Source organism: Echeneis naucrates, chromosome 5 (assembly GCF_900963305.1).
Source record: "Echeneis naucrates chromosome 5, fEcheNa1.1, whole genome shotgun sequence".
Taxonomy (NCBI): domain Eukaryota; kingdom Metazoa; phylum Chordata; class Actinopteri; order Carangiformes; family Echeneidae; genus Echeneis; species Echeneis naucrates.
Genome location: NC_042515.1, coordinates 14,231,925 through 14,249,357, shown reverse-complemented (window position 1 = coordinate 14,249,357; position 17,433 = coordinate 14,231,925). Strand labels below are relative to the sequence as shown.

Here is a 17,433-nt window from a genome sequence, read left to right as displayed (position 1 = left end):
AAATGCCAACACTTAAAGTTGACTTATGATGGGGATTATTATAACCATCGTTATCATCACTATTGCGGACAGACAAGGGGAGAGGACTGAAGACATCAGACAAGGAGCATGCAGGACACCAGGCCACTACAGAGACACCTCCATAAAGAACTTTCTCCCGGGGGGGTGGAGACCACCCCCTCCTACTCATGTTATTGTATGTTGCATCATTCAGGCCTGAATACCTGAGCCGGTTGTAGTTTTCTCGGGGCGCGTCGTTGTCCTATAGGGCCGGAGCCTAAAATACTGCAGTGTGGTTTATTACTGCTATAGGCGCTAAGTAACACTGAAGACGTCCTGACAACTCAGACCTGGGCCCAACTCAAAGTAACCCATAGCTGCCACCCCCACCCCCCCCAAAAAAAAAAAAAAAAAAAGAAAAGTGAAATTATTACAGCAAAACAATAACGGCCTCCAGGCTCCACCACCACACCCGTATAGATAATGTCGACAGGCTCCATATGATGAGGCTTTGAAAATGACGGGGAAATGACTTTTTAAATTTGGGGGTGGGGGGCAATGCGTGGAAAGAGCATAAAAGGGTGCTGTGGCTTCTTTGAGGACTGTCCAACTAAAGACGCACCTACCTCCTCACGCATTACAGTCCCCACCGGGGGGGGGGGGGGTAAAACTATCATAGTCATAAAATGATGGTGGCGAGAAATCTGCTACGTAAACCCCCCCACCAGCTTTTCTTTAATCTTATTTTTTGCAAGCAACGCATTACACATGTAACTGAAGCACACATGCTGGCTTCTGTGACCGCTCAGAAGTTCAACCCGATCTCTCTCTAATACCCCAAATGCGTATGTTTCACATTGTGACACAGTGAAATGTTATTCCATCCAGCGGCAGGCCAACACCCCAAATAACCAGCTGTGTCTTTCCTTTCTACCGCATCACAAGTCCACCCCCCACCCCCCTCTCTCTCTGTAAAAATCACATCTTGCCCACCTCTGCCCGCTGCCTCGCATGTTCATGTCAGCCCATGATCTGGCACGGAGCCCTCCACAGACAGCAGCGGATGCTGAGAGAGGAGCCGCTCTGCGGCACTGGGATGCAGTCGGTCGATAAAGTGGCACTGCGATCCATCCCACGGCAGTGAAAAAGCAGGCAAAGCAGAGAAAACAGATTGTCTACTTACTTTTTTCTCGTATTAACAGAAATCCAGACAGCTGTCAGTGAACTGCAGATGTGGGAAAGAGTCGGGAGTAACTGCGGCTGTCGCCATATTGTTGCTGCTATCTTCCTTCCCGGTGCGTGCGGCTGCCCTGCATAATTGATGACTCTCAGCAAATTGTTAGGGAGTGTCGGTAAATGCCTCCAGTTTCAATAACGGACAAGAGACCGCAGCATCGTAAGCAGAAAAAAAAAAAAAAACAACCACTGTTTATTGTTCATCTAATAACAGTAGTTTGGGGTTTCGTTTTGGATTGTTGTGATTGTCATCATATATCATGGTCTGCTATGAAAATACCAAAAGTGCGTGATTTCATATGATCTTTATAATTATACCTGTAAGTTAGTCAGACAACTCCGAGCTTACAGTCAGCTTTGAAACACTAGGCAAGAAAACAAACATATTTTGTTGTTTTTACAGTTTGTTTTTTAGTTTTAAGTGCATGTCTGTCACTTCAAAGTTAGTTAGAGGTGTGATTTTGTTGGCATCCCAATTTATGGTGAGCAGATTTGAGTTAGGGGCAGGGGGATACATATCGTCACCCTCTTAAAATAATTGCCCAAGTCATATTTTTACAAAAATTATTTTTTGCCAAAATATTATATATCCAACAAATGGTTCAGTTTTTTGTGTTTCCTGCAAAATCTGAAAAAAAAAAAACTTTGGCAATCATTTTAAGAAGGCATCAATATGAAGGTTATGAGTTAGCCCATATACTATAAAAACTTGCTTAATATATTAAAGTGTGTTAACAACATATATACGATACACAGGCGAATTCATTCAGTGTTTCCCAATCAGCAAGTTGGTTTTTAACCATTGCTCTTCTATAAACCATTTCAATCTCTTACTAGTCTGATTTTAACCAAAGAATCAACATGGGAACAATACGGTGCCTGAGGGTTTTCTGCATTCTCAGGTCAAGGCCAAGGGAAAATCTACTTGCACATGTTAGTGCTCAAGAGTGGAACAAGTTCATCTTCATGAGGTTTCAAATTGTACTTTAATCACTAAGGTTAACTCTAAACCATGTGATCCTAAACAGACCAGCAAACAATAAACATTGTAGAAGTGAAAAGACAGGGTTTGTAACTTCATGTTGTAATATAAATGGTCCATGAAGCTCTGTTTGTTTCTTTGTTTGTGCAGATTTGAAACGATGCACATGAGCATCCTGCTGCTTACAATGAGTCACTGGCCTTTTGGTCTTTGGTCTCAAAGCTTCATCCCTCACATATAGAGGGTTGATGGCTTTTCAGTCCTTCCGGGAAATTGTCATCGCATCTAACGCAAATTAAACTCTGCAATACTTGTGGCCGATTGTGATTTGTCAACGTTCACGCAATTATCCAGCAAAAAATTTAAATGTATCACAGCAATCCAAATACAAAAAGGGAATCAAGTGTGAGACATTACCAAAGAACCTCTGTATTCCTTCACATTAATGCAAGAATGAAGACGCAACTTCTTTTTGTTTGTTTTATTGGGGGTTGGCAAACAATAAATTGGTGCATTACCGCCACAAGATGGAGGGGTCCACATGCCCCCAAATTGCAATTTTTGCTGGTTCCTGCAATTAAAGAAAAAAAATCAATAACAACTAAAAAAAATAAAAAATCTAATAAAAACTCTGATTGCAGTGAAATTTTTGAGCCCCCATCCCCCTACCACCAATATCGACTTTTGTACAGGAAATCCGACCCAACAATATCTCTATCTGGTGGAGTTTTGAAGAACTGCAGCTCAGTTTATATAGGAACTAAAATACCAGACAGGCATTTAGATTTTTTAAGATGCATCAGTTCAATGGTTCAGTGAATTTTAATTTTGAATGCATGGTGATATGTAGGAAATTCTATACCTAGTCAGGTTGCAGATTGTATTATTGTAGATGTACTATCAATAAAGTATATCTATCTATCTATCTATCTATCTAGATTATACACAAGAAACTATAGGGAGAGGGGCATCCAGGTGAGGTAGCACACCAACCTGTGCTCTGACAGGTGGCTGAAAATGGGATTAGACCAAATAATTCTGTTGGAATATATTTTACAAGGGAATTAAGGGTGTGTATTAAATTAGAATATTCTTTTCTATTGTCTTTGGTTATATATTCATGGTTAAATTTGGCAAATACATCCCAAATAAACTTAACTCTTAGTAGAAAAAGATAGGTGGTACCCAAACCATTTATTCATAATGGACAAAAAGAAAGACCTTATTTTTTCTCTTACATCTTCATCTGGGAGCTTCAATAAACTCGACCCAAGGCTTTTATTTGGGGCTTGTAAAAGACTCCTGTATGTCTAATGATGGCTCATTGGTATTGGTGGGACCGATTTGGTTTGCCTTGTTAGTTACTCTATTGCAGACATGTGATTCAAACCATTTGATCCAAGTCAAAATCAAGTCCCAAGTTCTTTCTTCTAGGCATGTTAAGCCAGGTCAAGTTGAAAGTTATGTAAAGTCAAGTCAGGTCACTGTTTAATAATTATATTATTGGCCAATGTATCCAACCTGTTCAAACAGTATAATCTTGAATTGAATTTGCAGTATGATATTGAGTGAATTAAGTGCAATCAAAAAGTTAATTTATTTCATCAGAGAAACATTCCCACTCCATCATTAAAACATCCGTTAAACTGACTGTCAAAAGTAAAGAACCTGTAAATGTCATCCAAGCTAACCCTAACCCTGTTTTAAAACGGTATTTACCTAACCTGTGTTCACTTCATTAACTGATTTAACCTGCATTCACTTCATTTAATCTTTTTTTTTTTTTACCCTACAATCACTTCATTAACTGTTTTAACCTGCATTCACTTCCTCCAATCTGTTTTTAAACTGTAATTACTTCATTTTATCGGTTTTTAACCTGTATTCATTTCATTTAATCTGTTTTTAAAATGCATTCACCTCATTAAATCTGTTTTTAACCTGCAATCACTTCATTTTAGACTGCATTAGCTTCATTTGAGTTACTGCTTTCGTCTCCTGTCTTTTTGCACGTGTTAACCTCTCAGCTATGAATCTGTGTTTCACTGGACGTTGTCAGACACTTACCGATCTGTGTGAGTCTTCCACGGACAGGACGGAGGCCTGTGTCCTTCCCGGGGGAAATGTCTAAAGCCAACCCGATGGTTTGGTTCCGGCGCTGTTTTGACGCGGAAATTGAAAGTCCCGCCTCCGGTGGAAGAGAGACACGTCAGACAGGTGAGTGAGGAGTTTGACTGACAGGACGGTCATCCAATCCTGACAGTGATTCCCAGAGTCTGCGCGCTCCTGGTGACGTCACACACACGCGCACACGCTTTCAATGCCAACGCTGAAGGCGTTGAGAAGTTTATTTGACGTTTTATATTTGAACCGCAACAATATAGACTCATTCAAGTCGTCCTGTCTCAGGTCATTTTCTTTTCTCCAGTCAAGTTGCATGTCATCAAAGCAGTGCTTCCCTGCAGTCACAATGGCTGGAGTCCCCATCGCTGCTGTGGGGGGCTGTAATACAAAGTCAACACGTCCTGTTTCACTTTCACATGGATACAGAAATGCTCTCTCCTGCCCCTTTTACTTATGACCAGGGTTTTTACTCTACAAGGCTCCATTTCCGGTTGTTCGGTGTTTATTGTTTCCAAAATATTCAGATTCAAATAGTCTCTGCTCCACACCCAGACCTTCCTCTGGTATCACCTGTAGTTATTCATTTTATGGTGATTAAAGTCATATTTGCCCTGCCCATAACCTGAGGTACAGCCTTAAGTCCGTGGAAGTCACATTTTCAAGACATCCAGGTTTATACTGTTGGAAAAAAGACTCCTTAATTTGGAAACACTGCAGGAACCAGCTGGCCTGTCAATATTGGTACTGACTTAAAAAAATGCCATTCAACTTATCTATCACTTAATCTTTTTATGTGGTGAAGTTTGCTAAATTATATAAACACAAGGAAAATAATCAATTTCATCCTTTTACACTTTTTTTTTTAAATGTGCATGCTATATAAATGACACATTTTTACTTTGCAGGGGGGAACATTCAGTCAGTTTGGGCACATTTCCCAACTCATTCTTCAGTCTGCACCAACTTCTTCAGTGATGGTTTCTCAGTCACCTGTGACACGTGGAAACATCTGGAGGCAGCTGGATCAAACTGAAGCACATTGAAGCGCCTCCTAATCAAACCACATAAGGAAGGCCATGCTGTAAAATAGATTTAATCTCATTAACCTTTAGGTCTCCCTCAAAGCAACTGTGAGGACAGCCAATCACAAAATACTTCTGTGTCCTGTGATTGATCACCAGTGATGGAGCTCATTTCAAAATGTTTTTATTTTTTTTCCTAAAAGGGTTTGTTTCATAAAGTAAATTTCTTTTTAAATAAAGCATTTGACATCTAACAATACCTTCTAAGGTTCAGACGTACTCAGTGTCTGTTTGATCCCTGGGTCCATCACACACCCAAGAGTCAGTGTGCGTGTCTGCGTGGACTGTGTTTTACAATCTGACACTACAATAAACATGTTGACTAGTTCAGCCGGCGGTTGTGACCGAGATGATGGTGATCAGAGAGATTAATTCGATGCAGTGGAAGTTAAACACATTTTGTTTACATAAATAAAAGGAGCACATGCTGACTTCAGTTGTCTTTTGGCGCCACCGTGTGGTGGGAGAGCAGCGCAGATATTGTGGCTCGGGTAATCTGTTGATCCTGTAAAGTGTCCCGGCTCTGCAGAGTAAAAATGAAGACGTGTCTCATGAGATTCTGCAGACTTCTTTGTTTTGCATTGACTGTGCCTTTATATGTAATGGAGCTGATAGGCCTGTACGGTTTTTACAAACGTCTGTTCCCTCTGCTTGCCTACAATATTACATTTTCCTACAACGACAAAATGCACAAGACAAAGAGAGAGCTCTTCCGAAACATGGGCAAATTTGCGAGCCCTGACGGCACCCTCCGCCTGCTGGAGATCGGCTGCGGCAGCGGGGCAAACTTCCAGTTTTACCCGTACGGCTGCCTGGTGGTCTGTGCCGACCCCAACCCGCACTTCGAGAGGTACCTGCGGATCAGCATGGCGGCAAACGAGCACCTGACCTTTGACAGGTTCTTGGTTGTGTGTGGAGAAGACTTGGAGGACGTGGAGGACGGGTCCGTGGACGTGGTGGTGTGCACCTTGGTGCTCTGCTCCGTCAGAGACGTGCAGCAGGTGCTGCGGGAGATCCGCCGCGTCCTCCGACCGGTGAGTCTGCACACCTGCTGCCTTCACGGCCCATCGGAAATGTTACAATTCGTGAGCTCACGTGTTTGTAACATTGTTACACCGTTTCTGGTATAATGTCAACTCCCACAATGAGATGTATGTGTTGCCTTCAGGTGCCCGTTAAGCACAGTGCACACTACAGCTGAAGATTTTTTTTTTCCATAGAGATTCAGAAACCGAGAGATCCCCTATCAGTGTTAGTGGCCAATCTGCAAAAATGAGCTGTTTCTGTGGCTCAACCTCATCGGCTCGTTGCTGCAACTGGTGACTGTGAACTGTCAAAGAAAGGCAACTAGATCAGTCCCACAACAATTTCAGTCACACTTCATTATTCGAATGACATTCAAATATTTGAATGCACTTCAGTTTTTACATTTACATTCACGGCAGATTGTATAGACACCTGCGGGGCTTAGACTTCACCTCTGATAGAACCAACCAATCAACAACCAGTAAGGCTCCCACACTAAAAGGAACTGAATCAGATTTGACTGAAAATGACATAATGGTGTTTTGCTGGCTCTCTTCCAGGGTGGGGCCTTCTACTTTTTGGAGCATGTTGTGTCAGAGCCGTCCTCTTGGACGTACTTCTTTCAGCATGTTTTTGGACCTCTGTGGTACTACCTTGGGGACGGATGCATGATTACCAGAGCAACGTGGAAAGATATAGAAGCTGCTGGTTTCTGTGAACTTCACCTAAACCTAATAGAGGCTCCAGAGGTTACTCCATTAATAAGACCACATATCATGGGATATTGTATTAAATAGCTGTGGAGGAAATGGACCCCAGTGTAATTCCTCTATGTGCGCAGCGGTATTCAAAATAAAAAATAGTGCATGCAACAGGTGTGCACACCCCTGTAGGTGACTGAGATCTGCTGTAAGTTAAAAGGAACAAAAAACTGGCCACATATTTTTTGAGTGAAAATATATTTATTTTCTTACAGAATCAGCAACATTTCATATGTGGTTTGTTTTTTTCCCCACCCCTCCCAAGATGTACATAATAAATATTACCTGGACACTGTGCTTTTTCCCTGATTGTCTAAGTAACTGCCATGAAAAATACCAAACAAACCACCCTCAATGTCATATTTTCTTTTACCCTTTATATTCCATTGCACAAAAATAAGGAATGACAATTGTAATGGAGATACGAGGAAAATTGCTGGTTCACAATATAAACAGAAAATGTGTCTATGTAATAATTATACAGTCAAAATTCTGAAGATGCCATCAGAAAAAAATATTCCAACAGCAACATTTTTAAAAACAGGACAACAGGAAGGGATTTATTTAGAAACTGAGACTCAAAGATAAAGCTCACAATTTCAAATCTCCCAATATTAAAAAATGTACACAACTATAAATGTTATAGCATTAGCAAATTTAAAAAAGGTGAAATCAGGTGGAAAATGGCCAATTAATTTTTTTTTGTTGAGTAAATCTTATTGCAATCATAAGTCACTTTTATATCAAACAGAGTAAAAAAAACAGGAGGATCTCAGCCAGAAATGAAGTGTTCCCAGAAACCCCAAAATGTCCAAATAGTGGAGTTGTGCTGCTGCCACAATTTGTTTCAATCCTCAACACGTATTCAAACAGGTTAACCTGTTTTAACACAATAAAGGTCCTTTAATGTTTTGAGTTCTTCAATCAGGGTCTTGTTTTGGTTCTCAAGTACAGCTACGCGGTTTTCCAGGCATTTCACATATTCCTTTTTTTTTCGCCGACATTCACGGGCTGCCTCTCTGAAAAAGGGAACAAAACATGCAATTAATCCAACTGACTGATACTACAAAGGGTGCAACAACGGTAACAAAACACTTCATATTGTATTACACCACTTCAGAAAACATCCTGGTTGTCAGTGTGTAGTCCTCCTATGTAGTATTTAACACTACAGAGAGGTCACTAAGAGGCCATTCTCGCAAGAAACTTATTGACCCATGAACAATATATCGAAGGCCACACCAAGGATAGATTGTTACTTATCACGGTACATTTGAATTTTATTTCATTTTGGATCATTAAGTAAAAACGATTCGCTATTTATCCCAAGTCAAAGTGTTGAGACAAGCATTATATACATTCAACACAGTTCTCTCCTCCCTCTATCTGACATTTTATAAATCATTTGATTTATTTTCAGAAAGTGTACACTTACCTGTTTTTTGCAAGCCTGATTTCTCTCTTAAGTGTTGGATCATCAGTCTTGCTCTGAGACAGTCCCACAGGAGAGGTCATAACAACAGTCTGGGGCAGGGAGCTGGATGTGGATGCTGCACGGATCTGATACGTTTGTACCTCACCTCCTGCACCTGAGAGAAACGCAACATTCAAAGGATTGAGAGGTCTTCATAAAAACTGTAACTACTATAATTCTTTAGTTATACCACTAATCCACTTAGATCTGTCTTTAGTCTCAAAACTGAAACAATAGTTTTTAAACATGTATTAGCAAGCAGCGACAAAGAAAAGCAAGTAATCCTTCTGATACTGTATCCATTTGTGCAAATTTAACTGGCCATTGCAAATGGTTTATTGCAAATACAGTTCAATCAGAACACCCTTACCCATAAAAAACAAATCGACAATGTAGTCTATCTGAAAGACTAACATTTTTGGTTCACCAACCAAGCTCAGTTTTGCTCACCTTGCACAACAACCTGGTTGCTAGGCACCAGTATCTGTTGACCATCAGATGTCTGGGCATACTGCAGGATGGTAGTGCCTTGTTGGGCTCCGCCCGAGTTGGCCATGGTGACAGCCTGAATGCCTTCGGACCCTGGAGTCGCCAGCTGGATTGTGCCATTAGCGGCTATGGTGACTAGACAGGGGAGGAGGAGGAAAAAAAAAAAACATAGCAACACAACTAAGTAAAGCACATGAGCACAGTAGGGTGTCATTCAGGGAACTACAGACAAATCTTTTCTAATAGGTTGAAAGTCCACATAGGCTTTATGAGGTCTCCACTGTGAAATATGTATGCAGAAGCATGCAAACATAACATAATTGATGAAAACCATTATTTAATTTAAACACAAAGAATATCACTAAGTAGAAGAGAGTAGTTCATACTGTACTGGCCGCTGGCGGTCTGGTAAATTGGGGTGGTGGGTACTGTAATGCCTGTCACTCCGGTGGATGCTGGGCTGCTATCCTTTCCCTCAATATGTGTGACTTCTTCAGATGAAAGCTCATTTAGGATTTTTCTACAAGGTTAGAAAAGGCAATCTTGATGAATTACTTAAATGTTTCATTTAAATGTATATTTTACCTGTTGTTCGTTTGTTTTTTTATACCTATATGATGGTCGCCTTGCCAGTATTTCCCTGGTCTTTTGGGTTGCTGCTCCACTGTCTGATGAATCTTGCGAATCGTCACTGTCTGTACCCTGGGCCTAGAAAAAGGGAGGTGGATTGACAAGTGAATGAGCAATTGTATAAAATTACACATTGACAATTAAGCAGGTGAGTTGAACAGAAGTGTTTGGTCTCACCTGTGCACTCTGCACCTGAGGGGACTGAATAACCGATGACTGTGCAGACTGGATCACCCCTTGAACCTGAAACTGACCCCCTGGCAGTTGTACAACAGCCACAGGCGAACCACCCAGTGACATCTACGAAAATCCCCCCCCCCCAAAAAAAAAAAAAAAACAAAAAAGAGAGAGAGAGAGAGAGAGAGTACAATTGTCAGGGAGACGCCATTCTGGTTGAAGAAAAAATTATTTAAGAATCACAGCAAAACTTTCTTTGGATTTAAACAAAACATTGTTTAAAAAGATACATTTCGCCATCCAGTAAAAAACACACTTCCTCACTTCGCTTATTATTTGTATCACTCCAGTACCATGGGAGTGAATTGAATTTTGCTATTCCTGCACCGAGAAATTAACCAAATACATATGAAACTTGCAGCAGTGATGGGATTTCTAAGAAGCAATGACCTGCTTTGGTTGGATAATCTATACACCTCATTTTCCACATTTCCACAATAGTCAGGATGAAAACCCTGACTGAAAATGTTAGTTTGCACAGTTTGTATCAAAACTGGTCTTTATAAATTTATTATGGCAAATGTAGCCGATGCGCCCCATCAGCATATAGCTACGAGCTCACTTACCCCTTCGGAGGGTGGTCAACAATCATGTGTTTACAGTTTACAGAGTGTATGCTTTGAGTCAATGGACATTGAAGACCACTGTCATATGCCATGAACTCAAACAGGAGCTTAAAATTAAGTACAGGCTCTTTTCAAAAATCTGAAATTGAAGAGGCTCGTAATACAACAAAAGAGATCATGCAAAAGACAGCAAAGGGGGAGTGAGACTCTATCAAACAAGCAATTAATATTAAAGCCCAGATTGATGTATTCCTCCATGTTAGAGAATTAACAAATGTATAATGTTTAAAAAGTAATCTCTACTGTCTTACAGGATGACTGTTGTTATTGCACCGACTATTTCTAAATTTTTTTATAGATGTCATTTCCACTAAGACTATTCTTTAACTTTGATACATTTTGAACTATTTGGAAGGCTTTTGTTGTCGATCTTCAATTGTAAACCACATGACAGTAAACTTTCTACATATATCAACTTGAAAACAGAGTGTATTATTAAAATACCTTGACCTGTGCTTTCAATGTGTAACTCACGAGCAGAGTGGACTAGAGCCATCAGCTATGCAACTCCTAATGGCTGTGTGTGAGGCAAGTCTTTAACTTTTAATGCATCTATTAGTTACCTGTTGGGCTATCTGTGAGAACTGAGAGGATGTGATGGTAGTGGGAATGGTGTCAGTCTGTGACTCAGTGCCATTGCTGCCCTGTTGTACTTCTTCCATAGTAACTGGGAACACATAAATAAATATTACTGCTTTACATTGGCTCTAATCTGACACAACAAATGTCTGCAGCACACTCCACTGGGGCCTGTGCGTGTTTACTGCAAATACTGCTAAAATAATTATCCGCCATTTGTGTGAGAAGACCGGAGCGATAAGAAGAGAATAAAAATCAGTTTCTGATTTTAGATGAGTGGCCGTAAGCTCTGAAGTTAAACATAAGAAATGGGGCCAACTCGACTTCCTTTTTGGTTCAATCGTGTTAGCCAACGTTAACACGGAGTTACGGAACATAACTAGGCCCGGCAGACTGCTAAAAACTCATTTCGCTCATGATTCAGCCTTAAATCCTGAATGTATGTGGCCACGTTGAGGCTCCCAGGGAATAAAAACGCTAAGCGGCCGAAACATGAAGTTATCCTGAGAGTCCAAACTGCCAGAATGTTCCGACATCACCATCGTTACCATCGCTGGTTAACGGAGCTAACGTTCAGTTAAACGGCTGTTAACCCGTTTAAACCGTCCAAAAACATCCGTCTTCGGACAGCTAACGAGCCCAGTTTGGCTCCTCTGGTGCTCAGGACGGATGAGCTTTTGTCTCAATGAGCAAATATGTGTAACTCTGTCACTGGCACGCAAGTTACCGCGTCAACAGACGTCAGCGATACGGGGAGCCATTAAGCTAACTACACCTTCCCTCTTCGTAAAACGGCGAGGCGCTGACGGAGCAACAGCCGCCATTACCAACGCAGCGCGGCGGACGGGCACAAAAGTACCGCCGGAGCGGACGGACATTTACCTTCTCAAAGGCCGCGTAACTGCTCTCGCTCACAGCGGGGACTTTGGTGTAATTCGCGTGTTTACTTTGACTCTATAAACACCTTGAAAAGTTACTTAGCAGCAACTGCTAACAGCTAAAAATACAAAGATGTCAGCTAAAAAAAAATAGCTGAGCACTTTTTTTCCTAAAGGAAATGGGCGGCGCCGCGAGCAAAGCCGCGTTATGTAATAGTTTCAGCGGGCTTTGTGATTGGTGAGGAGAGTTTGAACAACTGGAAGACACACACACACACAGAGTTGGTAAAAGTTGCATTTGGTACTTAAAAAACTGTATTTTGGTATTCACTGCAGCAAAAGTTTGCCACCATTGCAACTTTCACCCTTTGGTTAATGCAAAGCTCATTTCAGCCAGGAGCACTAACCTGCTTATTATTGTTCACATTATCAGTGCTAATGTTTTGTTAAAATTCCCTTCACTCCGAAGAGCAGTGAACACATTGACGTTTCATCTTTCAGTCTCTAATCTTTTGGACAAACTTCCGTGCATCATGCCTACATCTGCATGGTGCAGTCATCAACCTGATGAAACATTGTTAAAATGTTTTCAAAATTACGCTGACAATGTTATTTCACAAAATATTGGCCTTTTTAGGCCACCCATCCTGAACCAGCTTCCTGTGGTTCAGTTCACTGAAGCCTGGCTGAACAACTGTGACAGAATTTTGCTGATCTATACATTAATTGTAGATAAGTCAGCAGAAAAGCTTTCTGGGATTTTTCGTCTTCATTATGACAACCATAAGAATCCTTTGATTGTAAGGATGTGGAGTCTATAATATGTCAATGAGGCGTCAATTCCTCAACTATTACTAAAAAAAACGAAAGAATATTCAGACACCAGAAATGATTAAATGTTTTTCTTTATTATGTATTACTTTTACATAAAGTATAAAATAAAGTACAACAAACCAAAATAGAAAATAAGTGAGAAAAGTGGGAAGGGGGCTGATTTCTTAACTATACGAGTCAAAACATCTCTCTAGCATTAATGATTCATGAGTGGAATACTCTACAGGAGCAATTTAGTATTTACCAAATAATTAATATACAACATATCAACAGTGCATACACAAAATATTGACAGAACAACTCAAGAAAGATGAATACAGTCTTAAGTACACTACTGGTTAAATTTCATCAGTCCTCTGTTCTCTGTTATTAGAAAATGTATAAGCATGTATGATTCACCAGACTGTGCAAGCTATGAAATTAAATTGCACTGTCTTTGGGATTGCATAGTGTGTAAGAACTCTGAAAGAGGAAAAGAGTGGAAACCAAAGGAAGCCCTTGCTGTCTTCCCAGTGAAGCAGGTACATGGTATTATGGACACTGGTTGCCTCTTTTTGCTCATTAAGTTTGCAAGGTCTGCAATGGTTTTGTCTCGATAAGTGTCTACATTTTATGGGTATTATTCACAGATTGCACCAAGGGACCACCTGGTCCATCCCTGTCTTATGAGTGTTGATCCCTGAATGTACAATTTCATACATATATGTCTCCCCTGTTTGTGCCTCCAGATGAGATGTGCCGCAAGCTGATTTCTTTGTGTGCTTGGCTGAGTCATGCAATCACTCTGCAAATGTTGAATGTTAAAGCTAGTTTTAAGTGCTATTAGTCCTTTGTCTAGCTAAACTTAAAACTTTACAAAACCAAATTTAAAGCATTGCATTTCTAAAATCATTAGTACATTTAATCTAACATAAAATGGAGATACTAGACAGACAGTAGAAACCTACCAAAAGTACTACCAGTTCAAAGTGCAGTAATTCAATGGAGCACGGTCCTGTTGACCTTGAAATAGTTAAACATCTCTGTGTTGTTTTGTTTGGTATGATTGAATGTTATAATGGGACAATTTCAAAAGTTCAAAAATAAAAACTATTTACATGACAACTATCGACATTAGGGTTCATCACTGAGATACAGAGAAAGAACCTATAAATTATGGCAAGGAGCACAAGGAAAGCATAAGACTGCAGGAAACCAAATACAATTCACAAATACATCTTTACGTTTTAACAATTTTTCATACAATTACTTGCCAATCAAGGATGTTTCAGGCGTGGCTCAGCTTCGCAACTGCATTCACAAGTGCTTATAAATCCAGTGATTGAACACAAAAAATAATCCAGACACATGATGATTTGCCTCAGTCGACTACAGACTAACAGTACTAACAACAATCTTGCAGACATACAAAGTAACTTTTTACAGAGTTGTACAAACACAAAACACAGTTCTAATGAACCTTGAGTGTAGATAGGGAAAGGAAAAGCCAAACTCTCAAACACTTGCTCTACTATGCATTACAAAACTGAGAGGGGTGTGAATCTCAGTAATACAGTACAATGGTAATGGATATCGGATGAATATTTAGGGGGCCTTTTTGTTGTTGTTGTTGTTAGAAGAACCTGATGGCCTGAAAACAGTCATGATCTTGATTTTAGCTTTCTCCTCACACCATTTTTTTTTCACTTTTAATGGCCAACAGGAAAGGTTCCTGATATAAACAGTGATAGCCCTCCTAGCAAACTTTTAAATGCCCCCAGACAAGATTTCTCAAAATAATATATGCTCCTGTACCATTACTTATAATGCCTCATTGCTATAATAAAATAGACATTTTTTGAGAAAGTGCAATGTTATATCTATCCTGACTGACAACTTTTCAACTCTTACTCTCCATTATACACCTAATAGTTCACTTCAAAAGTACTATCTATTCTTATTTACAATCTTCTTCCTGCTACTATTATCATCTCCCAGCTTGACTACCCAGAAACCATTAACTGGGAGAGATAAGTCAAGCATTTATACATGTATACAATTAAAAATATCTATACAGTAACATACAGTATCTAAAATACAAGGAGGCCTTTATAGATAATATATAGAATATTGCCTCTTTCCTATTTTACTTTAAACCCTTTGGCTATCTCTTACAATTTCCACTGTTAGTCAAAATCAAAGGAGAATAAACAGCCATTAATAACGGATTAATTAAAAATTCCGATAGGAATGTATGGCTGAAGTTTTATAAGGCAGGAAATATATATATATATATATATAAGGGCAGGAAAATCTATTTGGTATTGTTATCATGGGTCAAAACAAGCATCTGAAATAAAAAGTACACTGACCAAAGGGGCAGCATGGCGGCATAGTGGTCAGCGCCCTTCAACAAGAAGGTCGTGGGGTCTTTCTGTGTGTAGTTCGGATTATCACCCCATGCCTGCGTGGGTTTCCTCCCACCGTCCAAAGACATCATGTTTAAGTTGACTGGTGACTCTAAATAGCCCGTAGGTCTGAGTGGGAGTGGTTGTTTGTCAGATAAGTGGTAGAAAATGAATGAATGACAGACCAACCACTGGTTTCAAAGTTTGTTTCCTTGTTTAGTTCTTTCATGTAAGTTATAAAATGTGTGTGCGTTGATAGTAGAATGTATTGAATATATTTTATGTTGCTGTTTTAAGTTTATTAGTTCTCAGACATAGTGGATGCACACAAAGGAAAGCAGTTTAAGAGGGTTGTGATAAGTATAAAAGAAGAAGAGGAATTTTCACAAAGAAATTTTACAGTATGTATATTAATAGTGCTCCTGATGTATGCGTGCCCCCCCGAAAAAAGTGCAACAGGGACTTTTTTCTTTGTCATAGGCAAAAAATGTTGCTTCAATCCCATTTGCAAAATTCATTTTAAAACACAGTGAACAACTCCAAACAGGGCAGATCCAATCACAGACATGCAGTGGCCAAGATATGCTGGTGTCACACAGGGCTAGGTAGCAGTTTATGTGGTTCATGCTTTTCCTTCTCATCATCTGCCAAGCTAGTAGTCAAAAGTTTGGATGATGGCGCAGAAGCATCCAGACAGCGGATAATGGCTAAACAGGGCCATCACATGTTGTAAGCAACATAGATGGGATCCAGCTGGTCGGCGAGGAAAGAGTCACGGAGGTGCATGCGCTGCTTCTCTCCCCTGGAGTTGATGGGTATAACCCCGGGGTCCACAATAACCACGACGCCCACGATGAGGTGGTGCTCCTCCAGGACAACGTTGGTTATCAGCGGCACCAAATCCAGGGCATCTTGCTCTGAGCCACACAGCTCCGACACCACCACCAGCAGGTTGGTCCACGTAAACACAGCACTGTGAGGAACAAAAACCAGATGGTGGAGAGTGGGTTCACACTCAAATGTGTTATTACAGTTGAAGTGGTATTCATTTTTTCACTCTGAAAAAAATATAGCTGTATTTCCCAAATTGGCAAATTGCATTACAGTGATATATTCTTTTCTTTTCAGAGTGAACTACAGTGTCAAATAACAAGGGCCTCGTTGATGGCCCTCAGATAAACACAAGACAGGGACTATGTTGTGATGCCAAAAAGCCAACCTTGTTCTTCTCATTTTTAAACATCAAGTTTGAAAATAATGTGACTTTTGTGCATAATTCAACACAACAGATAAAACTCTTAATTCAATTGAATGTTTGTTTGACAATATGCTTCCTGAAAAACATTGACAAAGTGTGCATTTATCAAGTAGATAGTGTACATAAAGGGCATTGTCACCTCTCAGCAATACTTCGGTGAGCCCGGGACACTGAAGTTTCAATGTCAGTGGGGTGGTAACGAAGCCCTCGTAACTCCAAGGTCTCATCCAGTGAGCCCACCACAAAGAGAGCGTCGTGACGATCTGAAGAGAACACAGACACAATATAATCAATGCAGGGAAGTTTATGGACAAGGATATATTTCTTTCGATATATGGTTGTATGAAGTTTTGTTTCTCATCAAAAATTCTAAAATTAATTAAATAAGATTTGTCTGTGTGTGTGTGAGCTGTTTTTTTTTTCAGGTTTTAGCTCCATCCGGGTCTATTTACCCCCACTGGCCTCTAACAGCTCAGTTCTCTTTACAAAACCCAGGTATCCAGTTCTGGCCCATAAGGTCTGCGGGTCTCCAAAACTGAGTTTGGTGTTGAAGTGGTCAGCCTGGAGACTCTCCTCTCCATAGATTGTGTAGTAGCCACTGGCATTGTGAGGGCTGTTCACCCAGATCTGAGAGAGAGAGAGAGGGAAAGACTGTATCAGTCCAAAGTTCGAAAGGAAGAGCATGTCAGTAAAAGAGAAGAGTGTTTAGCGTGTCCTCACACCTCTCCCAAATGAGAATCACCAAGTGGACCTCTGGTCTCTGGATTTACAATTATCACCCGCACGCCTGGCAGTATCTGCATATAAAAAAGTGTCAACATAATGAAATA

The 17,433-nt window shown here is 40.3% G+C and overlaps 3 protein-coding genes across 5 annotated transcripts in view; 1 reads left to right on the top strand and 2 right to left on the bottom strand.

Moving 5' to 3' along the window:
* The first annotated feature begins 5,960 nt into the window (after window positions 1–5,960).
* LOC115044110 (methyltransferase-like protein 7A) lies at window positions 5,961–7,247 on the top strand. Its single transcript, XM_029502956.1, has 2 exons — window positions 5,961–6,458; window positions 7,011–7,247. The coding sequence occupies exons 1-2, from the start codon at window positions 5,961–5,963 to the stop codon at window positions 7,245–7,247; spliced, it is 735 nt and encodes a 244-aa protein (XP_029358816.1).
* Window positions 7,248–7,406: 159 nt separating this feature from the next.
* atf1 (activating transcription factor 1) lies at window positions 7,407–12,301 on the bottom strand. Of its 2 annotated transcripts, XM_029501674.1 has the most exons (8): window positions 12,129–12,301; window positions 11,231–11,334; window positions 9,982–10,104; window positions 9,785–9,882; window positions 9,561–9,694; window positions 9,136–9,309; window positions 8,647–8,800; window positions 7,407–8,230 (listed from the first exon to the last, which is right to left on the bottom strand). In XM_029501674.1, exons 2-8 carry the CDS (start codon window positions 11,327–11,329, stop codon window positions 8,086–8,088), a joined length of 927 nt encoding a protein of 308 aa, XP_029357534.1. In that variant the 5' UTR covers window positions 11,330–11,334; window positions 12,129–12,301; the 3' UTR covers window positions 7,407–8,085. The 2 variants fall into 2 exon arrangements, with proteins under 2 accessions (XP_029357534.1, XP_029357535.1); XM_029501675.1 differs by lacking the exon at window positions 11,231–11,334 and having other exon boundaries at window positions 12,129–12,300.
* A 716-nt stretch (window positions 12,302–13,017) lies between these two features.
* dip2bb (disco-interacting protein 2 homolog Bb) overlaps window positions 13,018–17,433 on the bottom strand; it is a 34,765-nt gene continuing 30,349 nt past the window's right edge. For both annotated transcript variants that reach the window (XM_029501710.1, XM_029501709.1), the window contains 4 exons: window positions 17,326–17,400; window positions 17,056–17,230; window positions 16,743–16,866; window positions 13,018–16,318 (listed from right to left, as the gene is read on the bottom strand). In XM_029501710.1, coding sequence (XP_029357570.1) covers window positions 16,066–16,318; window positions 16,743–16,866; window positions 17,056–17,230; window positions 17,326–17,400 — 627 coding nt within the window. In that variant the 3' untranslated portion in view covers window positions 13,018–16,065. The remainder of the gene's footprint in view (window positions 16,319–16,742; window positions 16,867–17,055; window positions 17,231–17,325; window positions 17,401–17,433) is intronic.

Excerpts from the sequence above, each read along its gene's own strand:
- atf1 (XM_029501674.1), bottom strand. The coding sequence starts at position 11,329 with ATGGAAGAAGTACAACAGGGCAGCAATGGCACTGAGTCACAGACTGAC. Across the intron at positions 9,310-9,560 it reads GACCGCCAGCGGCCAGTACA|TCACCATAGCCGCTAATGGC; the intron begins GTATGAACTACT and ends TCCCCTGTCTAG. Across the intron at positions 8,801-9,135 it reads CAACCAGGTTGTTGTGCAAG|GTGCAGGAGGTGAGGTACAA; the intron begins GTGAGCAAAACT and ends CGTTTCTCTCAG.
- LOC115044110 (XM_029502956.1), top strand. The coding sequence starts at position 5,961 with ATGAAGACGTGTCTCATGAGATTCTGCAGACTTCTTTGTTTTGCATTG. Across the intron at positions 6,459-7,010 it reads TCCGCCGCGTCCTCCGACCG|GGTGGGGCCTTCTACTTTTT; the intron begins GTGAGTCTGCAC and ends GCTCTCTTCCAG.